At 40.4% G+C, this 18077-nt stretch overlaps 1 protein-coding gene across 4 annotated transcripts in view; it reads right to left on the bottom strand.

Annotated features, from left to right (window-relative positions):
* The window catches only part of FUT8 (fucosyltransferase 8), a 96120-nt gene that overhangs the window by 40232 nt on the left and 37811 nt on the right, over positions 1-18077 (bottom strand). For 3 of the 4 annotated variants that reach the window (XM_035114093.3, XM_088654460.1, XM_088654464.1), the window contains 4 exons: positions 12661-12776; positions 12398-12563; positions 8388-8502; positions 2884-3121 (listed from right to left, as the gene is read on the bottom strand). In XM_035114093.3, the coding sequence (XP_034969984.2) occupies positions 2884-3121; positions 8388-8502; positions 12398-12563; positions 12661-12776 (635 nt within the window). Of the gene's footprint in view, positions 1-269; positions 347-2883; positions 3122-8387; positions 8503-12397; positions 12564-12660; positions 12777-18077 lie in introns of all 4 variants that reach the window. The other variant, XM_088654469.1, reaches the window with a different exon arrangement.

Raw genomic sequence — 18077 nt, 5'->3', positions numbered from 1 at the left:
ACCATTTGCTCTCTATTAGCTCTGGTGAGAACAGAAGCCTCTTTCCAACTGGCACCAACCCAAATCACTAACAAGCAAATCACAAACAAGAGCGAAATGTTATCAGTCTGAAATTATGGATTCAATACAAGTTGCATGTTGTTCACTCACTCACTCTAAATCATCTTTAAAATGAATCTCTCTCTGTCTCTCTCTCTCTCTCTCTCTCTCTCTCTCTCACACACACACACACACACACACACACACACACACACACATGTGTTTATAACCTTACATGTACTGATGTTTCGCAGTTGGAGGATCCTGCAGTCTAATTCAGAGAGTCGAATCGAACCTGAAACCGAACCTGGAAACCGGTTCAGAGAGTGTTGTTTCAGAGAAGCAGCTAAATCCAACTCTAAAGTATCTCAGATTCCTTGACGCATATTGAACTTCTCGAAACAAACCAGTAACTGGCTCAAAGTAAGCAGTTCATTATCAAGTACTCAAGTAGTGTAAAAAGGTGTGAAAGACTTCCTGAAACTTTGGGCCAAATTACAGGCAATGTTCAGGCTCATCCACACTTCCTTTTGTGCCGTGTGTCTAGGCAAAAGGTCTGGGCTTTCCAAGCCTATCTGATTTATTTATTTATTTTGTCCCTCAGATTGCTGTTTGTACCAATTCAGTAGTAAAATGCAGGTATCGCAAGGGAAAGCGCTGGGACAAAAACAAGCAAACCATTCCGTCACCTACCTGGAAAGTGTAGAACTATGACTAGAAAATCCAGAACAAAGGAAAGTTTGGATGACCCCTTAGTCATGTATATCTGCTCTAAAACAAATCAATGGTCTTTTAAACTGAGGGTATTGTTTTTGTTTGTGATTTATAGAATCATCGAATCTTAAGAGTTGGAAGGGATTCAAGGGTCATCTAGTCCAATCCCCTGCAATGCAGGAATCTCAGCTAAAGCATCCATGACAGATGGCTATCCAACCCAAAAATTATGCTATATATTTTTGCTTTTTATATTGTAAACCACCCTATGACCTTCAGATGAAGGGTGATATAGAAATTTAATAAATAAAAAATTATATGCAAAGAGTTTGGGAGCAAATAGCATGAGACCTGAACCAGACCAGGGCCCTAGTGTGTGAAGAATATGGCTTTAACCCTTTTGCCCTCCCCACTGTGGGCTGATACAGATCAGGGTTTGATACAGCATCCAGAGTTTGTATAACCAAATAAAATAATAATAATAATTTATTATTTATACCCCACCCATCTGGCCGGGTTCCCCCAGCCACTCTGGGCGGCTTCCAAGAAGACCCCTTTTGGGCAATGCAAATTTCAGGTGTGGTGACCTTGATCTAGATCAGGCTGCAGTATGTATTTGTGAGAGGGGGAGGGAGTTAGAGCCCCTCTTTCATCTACCAGGATCCCAATCTGATTTAAGCCTCCACATTGGCTACTGGTCAAAACAAAGACAAAAAGACTCCCTTCAATTATGGATGGAAATATGTGGCTAATATCACTTTGAAGTGTGGCCCTAAAGAAGAAAGAAGAAACAAGCTAAGATTCTAGGACCGGAACATTTGTTAAGGAGAAACAAAAAGCTACAAGTCATCTAACTAAAACATAGGTCAAATTGGAACTCTTATATACGCCAGATAAACTATTCAGTGTAACTGATTTTCAGCCGAACACCTGGTAGTTCAGATGATAACCCAGAGCTACTTTTTGAACAAAAATTCCAAGAGGAGGAGAAATTTAATCACAGCTATTTATCAACAAGATCAATCTCTACAGAAGCAAAACTATAAAGTATGGAAGAAGCACAATAAAATCAGATCCAAACAAAGATCAGACAACCAATGCCTGGTATATCTAATATGCTTATAAACATTTGCTATGCCATGCTAGGCTGAGATTCCTAACCATACATCTTAAACTCTTTATATATAAACAGCTCTCAGCAATGTATTTCTTTGGTGCAATAAGTGACCCTTGTTTTGATACAAATGAATACAGAAAGGCTCTCGCCATTGCCTTTTGGATTCCAGCCAACATGCCTAATATAGCTATTCAATTAGAAAGAGAATAAGGGTTGAAGGCTAGCCTAGATACTGTTGATAACATGACTGGCTACCAGCCAAAGTTTTTTTTAAACAACAACAACAAACAAACCAATGACACAACATTCACTGACAGTACACATCGTCTTTTCAAATGATGTGACCAAAACAAGGGATATCTCTTGTATGCTCATCTATGAGCTTCCCAAGTTCATCTGATGAACCAGAGTTAGAGCATTGGACTTCAGCCTTATCTTACAAGGATTAGCTTCATGAAATAATACCTTAGATAATTTTTAAAAATTCTCCATTATCTACCCTTTTGACCAGTAGATTATCTGAATTGCTATGAGAAGAAGGATACTACCCAGAGTAGTAGGTCAAATGCTAAATAAGCAGACTTTTGCTTGTTCAATGGAACATTCCCCCTTCCTCTCCTCCTCTGTGCCCTCCAAATCTGACTGAAGGGGCTCCCCAAACCTCTGAAACAGATTTGGGATGTGTGGGGAGAAGAAAAGAAGATTTGTTTCGCAGGCAGAGAAGTCCATTCACACACTGTTGAATACTTTCTGTGTCTGAGCAATTGATAAAAACATCAGAAGAGCCAATTAAGCATGGGGCAGTGATCTGTGGAAATTCTTGAACCACCTGATAATATTCATTTTTCTTCTTTCCATTGTTTTTCTTTATTTCCTAACATAAATTATCTTTCCTCTACTATGGAAAGGCAGGCTGGGTCCCAAATGGTAATTGGGACTGAAATGTTATCAGATTTCTCTTAACATGCCCCTTATGCAAGAAAGAAAAATAGCTGTAATGAAATGGGACTTACCTGACCAGTGCCCAGTAGTACTTCCTGATCTGTCTGTGCATGTCTCACTCACTGGCCTAAAAACAGTCTCCCAGCCTCCGGTAGCATATCGCCAGTTCTGAGACTCCAAAATTAGCGTCCTTTGAGTACCATATGCAATCATGAAGCAGTAGACTACATGATGAAGTTGGCAACCATAACCACAGCCTTTGTTGATATTACAAACTAGTTTCTTGGCTTTGCTACAATCCTTAGGGTTCTACAAATGAGAAAGTAGACATGAAGACATTATACACACAAAAGAAATAATTTTTTCAGAGCAAATGAGATATTAAATTATATAGCAATTATCATAATTCATATGCAGATACAGGAATAGACTTCTGCTCAGTCAAAATTTTATGCACATTCTTCACTAAGCTAATATAAAATAAAATGATTTTATGATTTTAAATTACTGTTTTATTTCTGAATTCATCAGAATCATAGCTTTTGGTCTCAATGCTCACGTGCCACCAGTATTGCTTTGAAAGTGGAATGTTCTCCATTGAGATGGCTACTTTCCAAATTTCCTAGTTTGCTTCAGTGAACATGCATAACCACCCACCCATCCTACTGCAATTCTGCCTGTATTGTTAACATTAAACAAATGTTAATTGTTTGTATGTTAATTTTTGTATATCAAGGACAAAGAAACAGATGTATGAATAAAAAGACAAGTCCAGGAGAACAAAGAGCTTTGTGGCTTGAAGACTAACATAAACTTGAAATTTGAATTATGGTGCTGGAGGAGACTCTTGAGAGTCCCATGGACTGCTAGAAGATGAAACCTATCAATTCTTAAGGAAATCAGCCCTGAGTGCTCCCTGGAAGGACAGATCGTGAAGCTGAGGCTCCAATACTTTGGCCACCTCATGAGAAGAGAAGAATCCTTGGAAAAGACCCTGATGTTGGGAAAGATTGAGGGCACTAGGAGAAGGGGACGACAGAGGACAAGATGGTTGGACAGTGTTCTCGAAGCTACGAACATGAGTTTGACCAAACTACGGGAGGCAGTGCAAGACAGGAGTGCCTGGCGTGCTATGGTCCATGGGGTCACGAAGAGTCGGACACGACTAAACGACTAAACAACAACAACAAGGAGTCTCAAGAATCTGTTCAGCAGATACAGACCTGGATACTACCCTCTCTGGAAACTATTACAATGGAAAGTCCAGGAAAGTAGTAAAACATACATGCACATACTAACATTGTCTCACACACATGCACAAATGCAGGTGTGTGTGTATGTGTATGTGTATGTGTGTGTGTTTGCGCACAAATGCAGGTGTGTGTGTATGTGTATGTGTTTGCGCACACACACACACACAAATACACACGGGCACATCATAGTTTTCAAAAGGGACTTTAAGGATCTGATGTATAATGGAGGGGACTGCTTGAGTTTGTGGTACAACATGAAGTGAGAATTGATTTAATCAAAGATGGAGTTGGATCAAGGAGACCCATGTTCAAAATCCCAAACCAACAGTGCTGAGATCAAAGTTCTCTGAAAAGAACTTTTGACTTAAACTTGAGAGCGCAAAAACTCCTGAACTGAGGTCATTTTGTTATCTCTCCCTTCCCCCATTATTTCAGTGCTGTTATTTATGGAAACAGAGATCTTCTCAGCAGCCACTGGTGCCAATATTTTACCCAGAATGATTGGAAACTGCATCATTTGAAAGCATTGGGGAGTGGGGAGTTAAGTGGCCACCAGCGAAAATGAGTTATGTGCTCCCTGAAATTTTGTAGAACCCCCCCCCCACTTGCAATTGCCAAAATCCACCATTTGTGAATGGGTTAAGATTACCATGCAAATATAAGGCTCACTGCTTGACGTTGAGCAAGTTACCATCTTTCAGCCTAACCTAGTCTAAAACACTGCTATGAGAATAAAACTGAATAACAGTTTTCTGGTGAAGGGCAATAAAAATGGGGTATTAAATAAATCAAGTTAAAATCAAAACAAATATAGGCAGCATTAAGAAAAGGAAGTCTGATTGATTCAGCTATAGTCGTAGACTTCTTGTCCTTTCCAGTTCTTCCTGGGTGACACTTTAAAATCCAACTGTTCATTTAACATTTATCTGCCTTTCCTGCACCACCTATCCTCTTGCCTACATACAGTCTGTTCTTCTTTAAGACACAAGGTACAGTGGAACCTCGTGTCACGTACCGTCTTCCTTGCAAACGCTTCGGGTAACAAGCTCTGCTAACCTGGAAGTAGGTGCTCCTGGTAGCAAACTTTGCCCCGGGATGCGAGCAGAAGTCACACGCCAGAGGCGCGCGTGCAGCGGGAGACCCCATTAGCAAAAGTGCACCTCTTGTTCATTTGACCTCCGGTACAAATTAAGTTTGTAACTGGAGGTACCACTGTACTGTGTCTTTGCAATCCCACTTTCTATTGCTCATTATACCCCCCAATGAAAAGTTGCACCAGGTCAGAGACATGTTTTTCACTTCCTACAAAAATGAACCGAGTTGGATTATTACTTCACATGGCACAGTGCATACTTTGCATACAAGAAGGTTGCATCTCAGGTAGAGAAGAGATGGGATTCCTTTTGCTGTCTGCTTTGTATTATCTAATTGTTTGTGTTAGGTTTTAGTGAAGTTGTTTAACAATACTGTATTGTTTCTTTTTATTTTGTTCCATATTACTTTAGAAAATTTAAAGTTTTAAATGCATAGCCACACAATCACGTTAATAACCTTCCCCAGACATTTCATGATTCTTTGCACACCAATGTAGTACTGTACTTTTAAAATACTTTATTGCAAAAATAAATCCCCTAGCACAAAATCCCCTGGACCTACCTATCTGAAATTTAGCAGGGTTAATCCCCTCTTTTGGGGACTATCTTTTCTTCTAATTTGATGCATTTGTGTGTAAAAACCTAATAGTTGTGTCTGGTTTGGTTTCCTAATGCAAGTGAATGGGACTACAATATTTGGGATTACTAGATCACTCCAAAGCAAATCAGGGCAAGATCTAGATCAGGCTTTGAATTGGGGGTGGGGCACTGCAAAGGCCAGCTCCCTATACCTCCATAGGCTGGACCACCAGATGTTGAGCTATGTCCAGAAGTCACAGCCCAGGAAATAGTGTTCACTACTGACCTTGATGTTACCCTGTAGGTGGTATTGTAGATCAGTGAAGTATGAGGTTGGTGTTGGTCATCAACACTACGGGCTCTGACAGTAATCAGCATGTATTCAATAGCTATGTTTTAGCTGCTGCTGCTTGTCTATGGTTTGCATCCAAACTGAGTTCCACTTTGACAATAGGACTTCCACTTCCTGTCCTCCTCCCTGCAGCCTCCCACATGTTTTAGAGAGTGGGGGACCCTCCACAGCAATTCTGGGGAAGCACGTGGTGCTGTAGGGGGAGAGGAGAGGAAGAAGTCCCATTATCCAAGCAGACCTCCATTTGTGCAATGCTGGATTCAACTTTTTTATTATTATTTCTATTTTTTTTTTCTATTTCTTATTGATTTTAAATGTCACTAGCTGCCCTGAGTGGTGAATAAATGGGATATGATTATTGTATAATAAAATTAAATACCAACTGCATCACTTCAAAGTTAACTTCTTTTTCAGGTAACTATGTAATCAGATATCTAACACTACCCATTGAAATGCTAAGTTTATACAGAATGCTTTCTCCCCTTTAAACAATTTAAAAGAAATGCATGTTTTTGAATTTTCATGTATTGCAACAGCAACAGGAAAGCTCTGGCCTACACACCTAATTAAGCCTGGCAAAGATGCCAATTTTGTTCACAAGGCTGTTTCCCTCAAAGCACGTCTACCTGTCCCACACCTGACATCAGATGTGATATGAGGTGGGGGGCGCAGGTGAAGACACAGCTGCCAATGCACAATCAGGTGCATTTAAAAAACACTCCAAATTGTGCATTTGCAAGGCAGGCTTGCTGTCAGCACTGATGAGCTGATCAGCAGATCAGCACTGAGAGAAAACCTGTTGGGATCAGCTTCGCTACCAAGTTCCCCATGGCTACTTCAAGCCTTGGCTTTTCTTTTGCTGTATAATTTGCTGTGCTACAAAGGAAAACTGGGTTGCCTTTTGTCATAGTAACATCAGGCGATTGGCAGCTGGGCAGACTCATCTAGAAGGCCATGGGTTCTGCACCTCTACATTAATTTGCTTCTCAATATGTGTACCAAGGCACACATGCATACACACAAACATACCTCTCTATAAAATAATTCTACATACTTTTTCTGATTAGAACTAATCTCAATGTCAGGAAAAGTACTACATGAAGTATCTCTAAGGTAAGGTTACCAGATTTTTTTTCAATGAATTGGGGACACTTGTCAACTTCAATGGATTTTGTATGGGAACTGATTTGTAAATCCGGGGACCGTCCTTGGGAAACGGGGATGTCTGGTAACCTAAGGTCATGTTTGAATGGGCACTTCCTTCTCTCTGGCAGTAGTACCATGATTTTTAAAGATGTCACCAGAAAAGTATTTGCCATGGAACAACCAAGCATAACATCCTGGATACTATGGTCACTATGTCCTTTAACCATAAAGATAGTGGCTGATGGGCCATCGACTTATGGAATTTGCATATGTGATTCAATCCAAGAGAACATACCTTACAGATTTCCCTCAGAGCCTGAGAAAAAGTGTTATCTAGACAAAATACTGAACAGCCAAAGAGATTTTCTTATTTTTAATTAATTTAGTAAAAAAATGATAAAACCAGAAAGTATATTGATGAAAGGTATAGCAATTTTTCATAGCTAAGTGACTGGAAATGCACTTCAACAGAAATTGAAAACAAACAGCAAATAAATTTGATCTATAAAACTTACCAAATGTTATTTAAATCTTATTTAATGTCCAAACACATATTAAATAAACTAATTTCATTATTTTAATCACTGAAGTTGCTTTAATCCTGATAAATACGTATATATTTTTCTGGTGCTCTATATTAGCGTAAATTAAATGTTCCTTCAGTAAATCCTACTTTAATTTCTTTCTATTTGTAAGGGGGAGACAGTATAGAGAACCTCCCCCTTGCATCAGAAGTAGCTCCTCCCCAAGCAGTGATGGAAGCGAGGGCTCTGAGGAAACCAGTCAGGAAGTGGAGGGAGAGTGCCAGGGCTCTGGCAGCATGGGAGAGCCCCGGCTACACAGGAGGGAGGAGATAGAGGGAGAAGAAGGAAAGCATGGAGCGTAGACCCTTTCCTCCAGTTCCGGAATTACGCAGGAGAAAAAAAGGGAGGTTTACTGTCCCGAGACTCTTATGTTGGAGGAAGTCACACGGAGGGGCAGTGCCGGATTCTGCATCGGAATGAGCAGACATGTTTTCCACACCTGTCTCAGTGTAAATAGAGTGCACCAATAAAATACTGTTTAAAGACAAGCATGTGGAGTGTCGTTACTCTGGAATAGTCGCAAGAACCCCTGACACTATTCAAGGACACTTTCTCCATAATTCTTACCTGAAGGTAAGTTATTCTCCTCTGTACCAGCTCTGTCAAATCTTTGGCTTCTTTTTCTCGCCAATCACCTGCTCCATCTGTTTGACTGAGGTAGTACAAATCTGTCATTATTGACCTGTTTTTTTAAAAAGGAAAGAAACAACCTTAGTGGCTAACTTAACTAATCAGAAGAATCACTGACAAAATGAAAACTACAGTAAATGCTGATTACAAGATCTTAAAATAGGAATTTTTTTTAAAAAAATGGATTTCCCTCCACTTCCAGAACCCAATATCTGTATGTACACATGCCATTCACCTTCAATAAATTTAGCAATCTCAAACTGATTTATTCAAAATATTTGAACAGTTTAGGGATGAGAAAACCAAGCTCACACACATGCACAGACAGAATTGGAACTGATTTCCCCTAAGCATCAAAAACAATATTCATATTAAAACAAATCTTCTGGTGCAGGTAGAGCAACATAATAATCTCTCTTGAAAGCCAAAATGAGTTGCTACCATCAAACACTAAGAAAATATGCATATAGGTTTAATACACAATCTCCCTGCTTCTCAAAGTATTGTGAAAAGTTTTCAGTTTACAGATAGCAGGCAGAGAGGTGGACTAAAACTGGTACCCTGATCCATTGAGAATATCAAGGAGAGGTGCTGGCAAAAGAGAAGAAAGTATAGGTTCATGGTGGAAATTACAGGCAGTTAGGCTAACTCAATATTGTTGATAAAGACACAAACCATCAGTGCATACTAATAAATTTAGTTCTGAGCAATAACAAACTCAAACCACTCAATCCATTTTGGGGGAGGTAACAGAGAAAAACTATAAATGTGTATAATTATACCCAGAGTTTATTATACTCATAGCTTAGTTAAAAACTACATATATAGTTTGAACGTCACACAAGAAATCGTACCCTGACTAGTATCCATACATTTGTTTCAAGAACAACCAAAAAGGCACTGCAAATGCATACAATCTGCATGACAAATGAACAGTTAGAATGGCTGCTCCACAGTTATGAAAGTTCCTTCTCAGCAGGCTTGCAAATTCTGAACACATTTTAGAAGTGCTGAAGGTTCTTACTATTTGGGCTAAGATAGGACTGGGAACCTTTGGCCCTCCAGATGTTGAAGTACAACTCTATTTTGCCCTAGCAAGCAAGGCCAATTGTTAGGGAGTGTAGGAAGTGTAGTTCAGCACCTGAGAGGCCACAGGTTCCTCACACCTGTGCTAGACCTTAGCCAACCAGTAACAGGCCCCAAACCCCACAAAATTATATCTGAAGCCTTGCCCTTTCCCCCCTAAGCAGTTTCAGAGGGTGCCTTCTTTGCCTTTACTTAGGAATTATTCATGGCTCTCCCATTCACACAGAATGCAAAGAAGGGGTAAAGGTGTTGATACAGACCTGGCTGTATCTATTACCTATCTGTTCCAGACAAATTCATGTTTGTTACAGATAAATAACAGGAAAACATTTCCAGTGATTGTATAGTTTTCCTGCCCATAAATAAACAAATAAATAAATAAATAAATGGTAGCTGGTCAAATCAACATCCACTCCCTCAAAAAAAATCAGTGAAATTCTCTATCACCATGGTAGGCTGGCTGTGCAGTGCTGAGCACAACTCTTAGCACAATATGTCTATGTGCTACGTGCCATGTACCAACATGTATGGCATTGGAGTGCATGTCGGAGAATGCCTGATGTGAACTTCACGTGAGCTAAGCCCAGGACAAACACTCTCAATGGGTTAAGGACAGATTCAACTAGGCTTGCATGATAACTCAGCAGGGCAGCTGCCTGGGATTCAAGAGATATCTGTGAATTATCAACAGACAAATATTGCCAAATCCCAGAATGCAAAGAATACATCCTGAAGGAGAATGGCAGAGGAAGGAAAAACAGAATCAAAGCTTAAAGTGACACACAAAGGTCCTATGGTGATGGCAGCAACAATGCTCTCTAAAATTTACTGGCCAACAATATCCAGAATTACTCAAGAGGGCACCCACAAATCTTTGCCATATCCTGCAACTGCATTCCCAACATCTCATAGTATATTGTATCAAATAAAAAAAGAACAGGGCACAATATTCCCTATCACTCTTTTAGTGGAAGATCAATAATTGCCCAATAAATACAGTTATAAGGTAAAATCAGCATGTCAAAGGCTCAATAAACCATAAGACCCTGAATGCAACTGAATAGGAATCCATGGTGAGTATCAGCTTTCATGGAGTTACATAATCTGGTCAAGCAGCCACATAATCTTCATTATCAGGTAGTGCTATCTTTAAAACAAGTATTTTTAAAATCACATTAGGTAAACAAATTAGATGCAATTGGTCCGTTCAATTATTGGAGAATCTCAGGTTATTTTAGGACTAAATAGTACCTGCACCCCCAAAATTTGTCTGCTATAATCTTAATGCATGATCCATCTCAGGTTCATCAAGCCTTTTGCATGCAGAGAGAATGGCACTGGGTTTAGGGCTCTGGTTGCCTTAGTAAATGCAGACCTCAGGAGATGGAACTATAGTTCAATGGTAGCACACATACTTTGTATTCAAAAGTTCTCATATTCAATGCCTGGCACCAACAATTAAAGGAATCAGATAGCAAGTGATGGGTAGGGGTGATGGGAATGTACTCTGCTAGAAATACTGGGCAACGACCAGAAGTTAAGATTAAACTGGGATAATTGAGCATGGTCTGACATGGTGTGAGACAGTTTCCAATGCTCTCAATGTGCCAGGCCATTATTTAGATATGCCCAGGGGGTGGTGTTAAATATGTGTTAGTGTGAAAGTGGAAGTAAGTGGGGATAAATTGCACCTTAGTCTACAAAACCTAGAACAGGTTTGACATCTAAACATTTGCACTGCAGATAAGCTTTCAGCTGTACTTGCTTTCAATTTATACAGAATGAAACAAATAAATCTTGAGTAAAAGCCCCCTGTACCTCCCCAAAATCTTATTTCATTGTTCAAGGGACCCATCTACATCCCTGGGGTATAATTCACACCTACCGTAGTACCCTTGAGCCAACCTGCTTCTACTATAAAACCCACTGAGTGTCTACAGTAAATTTCCATGTTGCCTGTGAAGGACAATGTTAGCCACTAGGGCTGGGCGATATCTGATTTTCAACATCGTGATATACCACCAGCTAAACAATGCAATATAGTAATATACAGTGGTACCTCCGGTTAAGAACTTAAATTCGTTCTGGAGGTCTGGTCTTAACCTGAAACTGTTCTTAACCTGCGGTGGCACTTTAGCTAATGGATCCTCCCGCTGCCGCCGCGCTGCCACTACACGGATTTCTGTTCTCATCCTGAAGCAAAGTTCTTAACCCAAGGTACTATTTCTGGGTTAGCGGCACTTCGGGCATGCGCGAAAGAGGCGCTCTGTTTAAGTACTGCTTGGGGAGCGAACAGCTCCCCGGAACCAATTGCGTCCTTAAACCGAGGTAACCACTGTATCACGATGTCTAAAACATGAAGGGTGGACATTAAGATTGCGTGTGGTGGTGGTGGGAAGAAGAGCAGCCATTGAGATCCACAGGTCGAGGGGTAGAGATGGGGCAAATAAGAGAAGGAGCAGACAGCCTTGGAGATCTTGTGGGTGGCGGCATGGGAATGGGTTTGTGGGCAAAGAAGCAGGCATCCTTGGAGATCTCAGGGATAGGGATGCAGATAGGCATACGGTCAAAGGAGTAGGGGTAGCCAAGGTGAAAAGCAGCTGGTCAACGAAGCAGCCGGGCAGTTAAGTGCCTGATGGCTGGCTGAGATGAATCATAGAAAGCAGCCAGAACAGAGAGAGAGGGTACATCGCAGTTATTGCAAGGCGGAATGAAGAGTCAAAAGGGAAGACAGACAGCCAACCAGAGAGAACCAGCTCCAAGGGAGACCAGTCTGTCTGGCATCTCCAGCTCTCTTCAGATTCCTGAGATTTATGGATGAAGGGTGGTATACAAATTAAATAATATAGCACAGCAAATACCTTTCATGATTACCCAAGTCAGATACAAGTTCATCAATATGACTTTGGAGTTCAATTCCTTCTAATATTTTAAGTTTCTTCAATTCGCTCTGGAGAAAAAACCAAAGCTCCTTGGCTCCATTTTCAATCCGCCTCCTCAATATTTCATGGTCTTTTCCTAAGCCCACTAAAAAAAAGGAAAAAATGTAGAATTGTCAACATTAGTTTTCTTCTTGACAGAAAATGCATTTGTAGAATTATGAACAAAATAGGCATATACCAACCATCTCCTGTTTGTTGCTTATAGTTTTCTATCTGTTCTTTGGCCTTTATTAGCTGTTCTTCTAAAGCATGAACTCTTCCTGCAGCAGGGCCCTGATCAATAGGACCTTCTGGTATCCTATAGCAAAATTGAAAGAATGCATGAAATAAGTTTGATTAGTATTACATGCTTTTTGAAAGGATATCCTTGATAATGGACTAGGGAAAAAAGTGTAGTTTTGTGTTGTGAGTGGCTTTGTCTTTTGTTATAAAACTTAAACAAAAATATAAAAACCTATTTTACACTCAGAATAAACCCACTGAAATTAATGGGCCTAACTTAAACATGTTTATTAATTTCAGTGGGTCTACTCTGAGTGAAACTTACTTGAGTAACAACCTCTATTTCACTTTAGCTTATGATCATTTAGCTCATGAAGGAAGAGATGGGCTATTCTGCTCTCAATCATAGGTGTAGAGATTATTCTGTTGGGAAGGTTGATTGTTAAATAAATCATGACACAGTGTCATGTGTTGTTCATCTGAGGTTGTATTTACCTAATTTTGAGACCTGCTAAGGAACAGATGATTGTTATTATGTCTTCATATGTGAAACCACAGAATTCAAAGAGGGTACACTTTCTTTTTCCCATGACTGTAGATCTGTTGCCTGGTATATGCTGTACAATTTAAAATTAACCTTATAGTGCCATAGTTAACTGCAGTAACTTGGAATTGCCTGGGTGCACCAAGCAAAAGAAGAATATGGATAAGGTCTGCTTTAAAGCGAAATACCCCAGACCTTATATTTTTTTTTTACAAGTTATTCATTTTTTAAAAAAAAGAAATACAATACTGATGTAAAATCCTTCCTCAAAAGTAGAGGTGGACATTGTACATCTCACAAGGTACTTCCAAAAGCAGGGGGTCAGCAATTTAGATTCCTCCCAAACTTTATTTTCAATTAAAAGATAAACTAAGTGACCCTTAGTATATAAGGGACGTGAGTGGCGCTGTGGGTTATACCACAGAGCCTAGGGCTTGCCGATCAGAAGTTCGGCGGTTCGAATCCCCGTGACGGGGTGAGCTCCCGTTGCTCAGTCCCAGCTCCTGCACACCTAGCAGCTCGAAAGCACGTCAAAGTGCAAGTAGATAAATAGGTACCGCTACAGCGGGAAGGTAAATGGCATTTCCGTGTGCTGCTCTGGTTCGTCAGAAGCAGCTTTGTCATGCTGGCCACATGACCTGGAAGCTGAGATGAGTGCCTCGAGATGAGCGCCGCAATCCCAGAGTCGGTCACAACTGAACCTAATGGTCAGGGGTGCCTTTACCTTTACCTTTAAATGACCCTAATGGAAGATTTATCTTCCTCAAAGGTCTGTTAGCTAACTCTTGGCTGACATTATGCTCTATTTATGTGCCTAATACCCAACAAGAACAAATTCTAGATGAAACTTATTACATTACTGCACTCATTTAATCTTGTACTCAATGTACTTGACTTAAATCTTGTACTCAATTATTATTTTGATAAAAGCAGAACATCTCACCTATAACAAAACCCATGTAAACAGTCTTTTTTTAAAATACCCTAAATATTACATAAACATAATTCCTTTGATGCTTTGCACACAGCCAATCCAGAACTAAGAAACTATACACATGTTAGCAAGATACAAAAATTATGCCAGATTGGATTATTTGTTAATCACAGAAGGCCTTGTCTCTCAGGTTCATAACTCAGAGATTGGTCTTCTTAATATCTTGGACCATACCCCTGTTATCACCAGAATTCAATTGGGAGTGCACAGACCTAAAACTTTCTGTCATAAATTAGACATAATTATTATTTACTAGAGAGAAGCTTCTTAAAGCAGAGATTATCACCCAGTGTGCCGTGGCACCCTGGGGTGCCTTGAATAATTGTCAAGGGTGCTGCAGGCAAAACTGACCTCCATCCCTCTTTCCTTCCTTCCTTCCTCTGATGTCCTCCAAAAGGCTTGTATGGTTGTTTGTTGCAGCACATCTGGCTACAAACTCCCCAGGTGAATGGTGCCCAAGAGGTGCTGGTTGCCAGGAGCTGAGGCAGCCTCAGAGTAAGCATGCAAGTGGGTGAGGGAGCCCAGCCAGCCAGCCAGTCCACCAGCCCTTGATGTTAGGAATGGATGGACAAGTGAGAGGCCGGGCAGGCAGGCGGGTGCCGCACTGGCCTTTCTTGTGCTTGCTGTGTGCAGTGCCTGCCTGGGAGCTGAGTGCCCAGCGCTGAAAGGGAGCTTTTCCGCCATGCAGGCCTGGTGGCACCCACTGCTTCCTCACATTCACCCTTGGCCATTCCCCATTGGGCCACTAAGGCTGGGGGTATCCTCTTCCCAGGCCCCTGTGGAGCAGTGTGAGAAGGCACCTCTCTTTGTGGAGGGAGGCGCAGCTGCTGTCCGGAGGACTCCCAAGGAGAGAAGAAAGGAAACACTCCACAAGGGAGGGGTGTGGGGTGTTTGAAAAGGGTTGAGGGGTTGCTGGCTCCGTAGGCAAGGAGTGACATAACTGAGCTTCTGAGGCTCAGAGCACATTTCCCCACAGGGGAGCCCCAGAAAGAATGTAGTTGGTCAAGGGAGCCGTGGACTCAAAAAAGGTTGAAAACCTCTGCCTTAAAGAGATTCCTGAATTTTTTAAGTTTAATAGTATAGGTTGGAGAATGGAAAACTTCCATGGTTTGGGACATATTTAATGCTGTGATCTGTGGCATACTTGTTAAGTGAAAGAAACAGAACTTTAAAATATAACCAAAAGGCAAGTGTCAATATAATTCAGGAAATACAAGGTATTATAACTAGACATAACCACACACAAAACCAAAGTGTACAGAAAACATTTTTTAAAGAAAAATAGCAGAACCTAGATCTCTATATATGCCACAGGTACTTATTCACTTCAGAAGATAAAGCAATATTATTATGAATTCAACAACAAAATTCTGCCCTCCTAGTGAAACAAGTACATATAGCAAGCAAAATGAGTAATGCACTGTTAAAATGCAAAAGTTGAAAAAAAAAACCTATAGACAAAAAAAGGTTTTGGAGGAATTTTAAATATATATATACAAAACTCTATGACACTGAACCATTTGACTCCCAAATCTTCACAAAACTCCTAGGAAAAAAATATAATTCCAAGATTTAAACAGACTCACCAGGAATCATTATATTGTATCAATCTTTTACTCTAGCAGAAATCCAAAATGGAATCAAAAATATGAAGTTCCACAATGCTTCTGCTCCCAGCAGATTCATTAGCCTTCTCTTCTGAAATTGTTTATTGACATACAGAATAGAGGCCAAATTCCTTAAACTATTTCAATGATTAGTGTGGATACTTAATTATTTACAGGCATATTGGGCCAGTAGGCTTTCAAAAAATTTACCCAACTATGTCTACCATTATCAAGTCGGATTCATAAGGCAAAGATCCATAGCCTTCCCTATTATAGAAGGGTTCTCAATACAATTTTTGGAGTCAATAACATCCAGAACCTACAGTTCTCCTGATGCTGAAGATGAACTGAAGGCTGGGAAGAATACTGCTCTGAACTCCTTGGAGAAAGGACAGAATAGAATGCAATAAAATGAAGTCACAAGCATTAAAATCTAGAGAATACATAAATTATTTAAAAGCATGGTCTTTTCGATCATATTGTAAAAATATCCACCATATTTTTCGCTCCATAAGACGCACCTGATCATAAGACGCACTTAGTTTTTAAGAGGATGAGAACAAGAAAAAAAATTCTGAATCAATGCCGCTGTCGGCGGTGGCGGAGAAAGGAGTAGCCTGCTTTCGGGCTGCTTGCCCCCCCCTGCTGCTGTCGGCAGCAGCGGTGGAGGGGGAGCAGCCGATTTCGGGCTGCTCATCCCTCCACTGCCGCTGGGAGCCATGGCTCTGGCAGCAGAGGCATCCCTCCGCTCGAGGGATCTTGCTGCCATCCAGTGCCTTCGCTCCATAAGACGCACAGGCAGTTTCCCTTTGTTTTTAGGATGGGAAAAGTGCGCCTTATGGAGTGAAAATACAGTAAATGGAACACTAGATTTAACATATACTGGGCACAATGTAGAAAGCTAGATGGCAGAGGAAAAAATACTGCTTGTGCATGCTAGTCATGTAAAAGCTATATGCCAAATTAGTGGCATGAAACATTTGCATGCAGAACTTTCTCTATAATTATCCTGATTTTCTAAAATCTTATACAGATTATGTGTGTTATGCAGAAAGCTACTCTTGAATTAAAGAGTTTTCTTCATGTGGAAAAATATCACTGGGTAGTGGCCAGTACAGAAATGTTAAATTAATTTGTCTCTTTTGTAAGCACTTGAAGAAAAACTTTATTCCCTCTCTGCATAGAGATAAAAGATTTACAGAAATTGTAAAGCCATGAAAATATATCATTTTTCACTTTTTATGGGGAAAAACCTTTTAGATTTGACTTTCTTATCAAAGCTAAACTAACATTATTGCTTTAGATTCATAAAAGCATCATTTATAACCATATAAAACCAATGTTTTACATATTTATAAAATGTACAGAGCTACTTGCTTTTAAGCAGTTCCAAATTAAATCAAATGTTGCCCTAACCCCAAGCAATGAACACCTACCAGTAGTTTGGCACTCTCAGTATCCTCTGCAGAAATGAATCTTAGATCTGAGTGGTGCATTATGTCTATATACATAGGAACCGTCATTCTCTAATGCTATATGGCATTGTCTTACATAAAGTATTCGCACCACATATGGAATGAAGAATAGCTTTCCTTTCTTTAAAAAAAACCCCACTAATTACAAAACATTTTTCAAATTTACTTCAGTGATGCCCCAAATTAAAAGCATTATTGGGGGGGAGGGACAAAAACCACACACACTTTTTACATTTCTATTCCTGCCCCCCACCACGTGTAAGATATTAGGGCTGAGATACATGTTACATACAGCTATATGGCTTTTCCGTTATCAGTGAAAGCAGCTGCAGACAAACAGGGAAGGACTTTGAACAGACTAATGGATGGAAAAGATGGCATGGAATAGCCCCTCCTCCCCTCCCCATCCCTCTGCTCATTTAAGACACTTGCAGCTATTTACCCCAAGACACTGCCCTTGGGGACAAGAACCATGAACTACAAATCTAGTCCTGCTCTTTCTCAGACTCATAGTACTACCGGTAGTTATAAACCATCAGGGCTGACGGGGGGTGTGGCAATATATTTTAAGCAGTGCTATCCCCAAAACCACCTCTTCTGTGGGGAAATTCCTGTTGCAAACCCTGCTTTGGGCAGTGAGGTATGTCATATATGACATCAAGTAAGAAAAAAATTGTCTCATGGAAACTGAATGCTGAATATTGCCAACTGAGTTTGTGGCTGAACTGAAGCAGTAGTCAGTGGCAGTGCCTGAATA

Source organism: Zootoca vivipara, chromosome 1 (assembly GCF_965207765.1).
Source record: "Zootoca vivipara chromosome 1, rZooViv2.hap1.1, whole genome shotgun sequence".
Classification (NCBI taxonomy): domain Eukaryota; kingdom Metazoa; phylum Chordata; class Lepidosauria; order Squamata; family Lacertidae; genus Zootoca; species Zootoca vivipara.
The sequence above is the reverse complement of the archived record's forward strand: the minus strand, read 5'-3'. Positions and strand labels throughout refer to the sequence as shown.